At 72.9% G+C, this 2215-nt stretch overlaps 1 protein-coding gene across 2 annotated transcripts in view; it reads left to right on the top strand.

Annotated features, from left to right (window-relative positions):
* Window positions 1–284: 284 nt before the first annotated feature.
* Window positions 285–2215, top strand: part of SKOR2 (SKI family transcriptional corepressor 2) — a gene marked incomplete at its 5' end in the record, with an annotated part of 26555 nt that continues 24624 nt past the window's right edge. For both annotated transcript variants that reach the window (XM_079330334.1, XM_079330335.1), the window contains one exon: window positions 285–2215. This exon is cut by the window's right edge and continues 274 nt beyond it. In XM_079330334.1, coding sequence (XP_079186460.1) covers window positions 285–2215 — 1931 coding nt within the window.

The raw sequence follows: 2215 nt of genomic DNA, 5'->3' as shown, positions 1-2215 counted from the left end.
TATCTCCACACCTGCGGCGGGATACGCACGTCGGAAACCCGGGATGTACGGGGGCGAACAGCTCGGGGGACACCCCGGGGAGAACAGAGGAGGTTTGGGGGAGTCGGGATCGCTGAGCTAACCTCCCCACAGGTAGCACCTCCCCATGCCGGCAGATCGGAGGGAGGACGGGGTGCGTGCGGCGGGGATCCCCCATCCCTGTGAGTGCTCGGCTGACGGCGCTGTGTCTCTGTCCCCCTCCCCTCCCGCAGCTAGAGCAGAGCAGCCCCCTCGCCGCTGAGACGATGGCCACCAGCCCGCTGCCCGGCCCCACCGATATCTTGCTGCCGTCGCCCTCCAGCGCGTACCCGCCGGACCCCATGAACCAGCCGAGGGCCGGCCACGCCGCCATGAAGCCCAACCAGGTGGGGCAGGTGATCCTCTACGGCATCCCGATCGTCTCCCTGGTGATCGACGGGCAGGAGCGGCTGTGCCTGGCGCAAATCTCCAACACCCTCCTCAAAAACTTCAGCTACAACGAGATCCACAACCGGCGGGTGGCCCTGGGCATCACCTGCGTGCAGTGCACGCCGGTGCAGCTGGAGATCCTGCGGCGGGCCGGGGCCATGCCCATCTCCTCCCGCCGCTGCGGCATGATCACCAAGAGGGAGGCAGAGCGGCTCTGCAAGTCCTTCTTGGGGGAGAACCGGCCCCCCAAATTGCCGGATAACTTCGCCTTCGACGTATCCCACGAGTGCGCATGGGGATGCCGCGGGAGCTTCATCCCGGCCCGCTACAACAGCTCCCGGGCCAAGTGCATCAAGTGCAGCTACTGCAGCATGTACTTCTCGCCCAACAAGTTCATCTTCCACTCCCACCGCACCCCCGACGCCAAGTACACCCAGCCCGACGCCGCCAACTTCAACTCCTGGCGCCGCCACCTGAAGCTGACCGACAAGAGCCCCCAGGATGAGCTGGTCTTCGCCTGGGAGGATGTCAAGGCCATGTTCAACGGCGGCAGCCGCAAGCGAGCCCTGCCGCCCGCCCCGCCGGCCCCCGCCGCCGCCGCCCCCGCCGCCTGCCACCCGCTGGGCTCGGTGAAGGCTGCGGCGGTGGTGGGAGGCGGGCTGCTGAGCCCGCACCTCCTGGCCGCCCCTCCCGACCTGCACCAGAAGCGGCCGCGCTTCGAGGAGGACGAGGAGCTGCAGGAGGCGGTGGCGGCGGCGCACGGCGGCAAGAGCCCGCGGAGCTACCCCGTCATCCCGGTGCCCAGCAAGGGCTCCTTCGGCGGCATGCTCCAGAAGTTCCCCGGCTGCGGCGGGCTCTTCCCGCACCCCTACGGCTTCCCCGCCGCCGCCTTCGGGCTCTGCCACAAGAAGGAGGAGGGCGGCGGCGGCGATGCCCTCGGCGGGGCGGCCGCGCACAAGGCCGGCGGGGCCGCGGCGGCGGGCGGAGGGCTCTCGGGGCTATTCTGGCCGGGCAGGAAGGATGCCGCCTTCTACCCGCCCTTCTGCATGTTTTGGCCGCCGCGCACCCCGGGCGGGCTGCCGGTGCCCACCTACCTGCAGCCGCCGCCGCAGCCCCCCGGCGCGCTGGGTTGCTCGCTGGGAGGGGACGGGGCAGGCCTGCTGCGCCAGGCTTTCCTGGACCTGTCGGAGCCCGGCGGCGAGGCGGGGCCGGCGGGGCTGGGGACAGGGCCGGCGGGGCTGGGGACACCGCCCGCCGCCGCCCCCTCGTCCGCGCCCACCGCCGCCGCCGCCGCCCGGGACCCGCTGTTCGAGTCGCCCCCCGGTGGCAGCGCCGAGCCCGCCTCGCCCGCCGCTTCCGACGGGGGCGGCGGCGGCGGCGGCGGGCGGGTCCCCCCGCACCATCCGCACCTGCTGGAGGCGGCGGGCGGGCGCAAGGCGGGCGGAGGGTACCACCACTCCAGCGCCTTCCGCCCGGTGGGCGGCAAGGAGGACTCGGAGAGCCTGGCCAAGCTGCACGGAGGCGGCGGCGGGGGTCCCCCGCGCTCCGCCTCGCCGCTGCAGCTGCTGCTGCCGCCGCCGCCGCCGCCGCCCCCCGAGGATGCGGGATGCGAGAGGCACCCGCATCCTCCGCACGCCGCGCATCGCCTCCTCTCCCCCGGAGGCACTAGCTGCAGCTTCGCCAGCGAAGAGAGCAGCGAGGAGGAGGAGGACGAGGAGGAGGAAGACGAGCCCGAGGTGGACGTCGAGGGGCACAAACCCCCCGAGGA

The sequence above is a fragment of the Erithacus rubecula genome, assembly GCF_903797595.1.
Source record: "Erithacus rubecula genome assembly, chromosome: Z".
NCBI classification, from domain to species: domain Eukaryota; kingdom Metazoa; phylum Chordata; class Aves; order Passeriformes; family Muscicapidae; genus Erithacus; species Erithacus rubecula.
The sequence above is the reverse complement of the archived record's forward strand: the minus strand, read 5'-3'. Positions and strand labels throughout refer to the sequence as shown.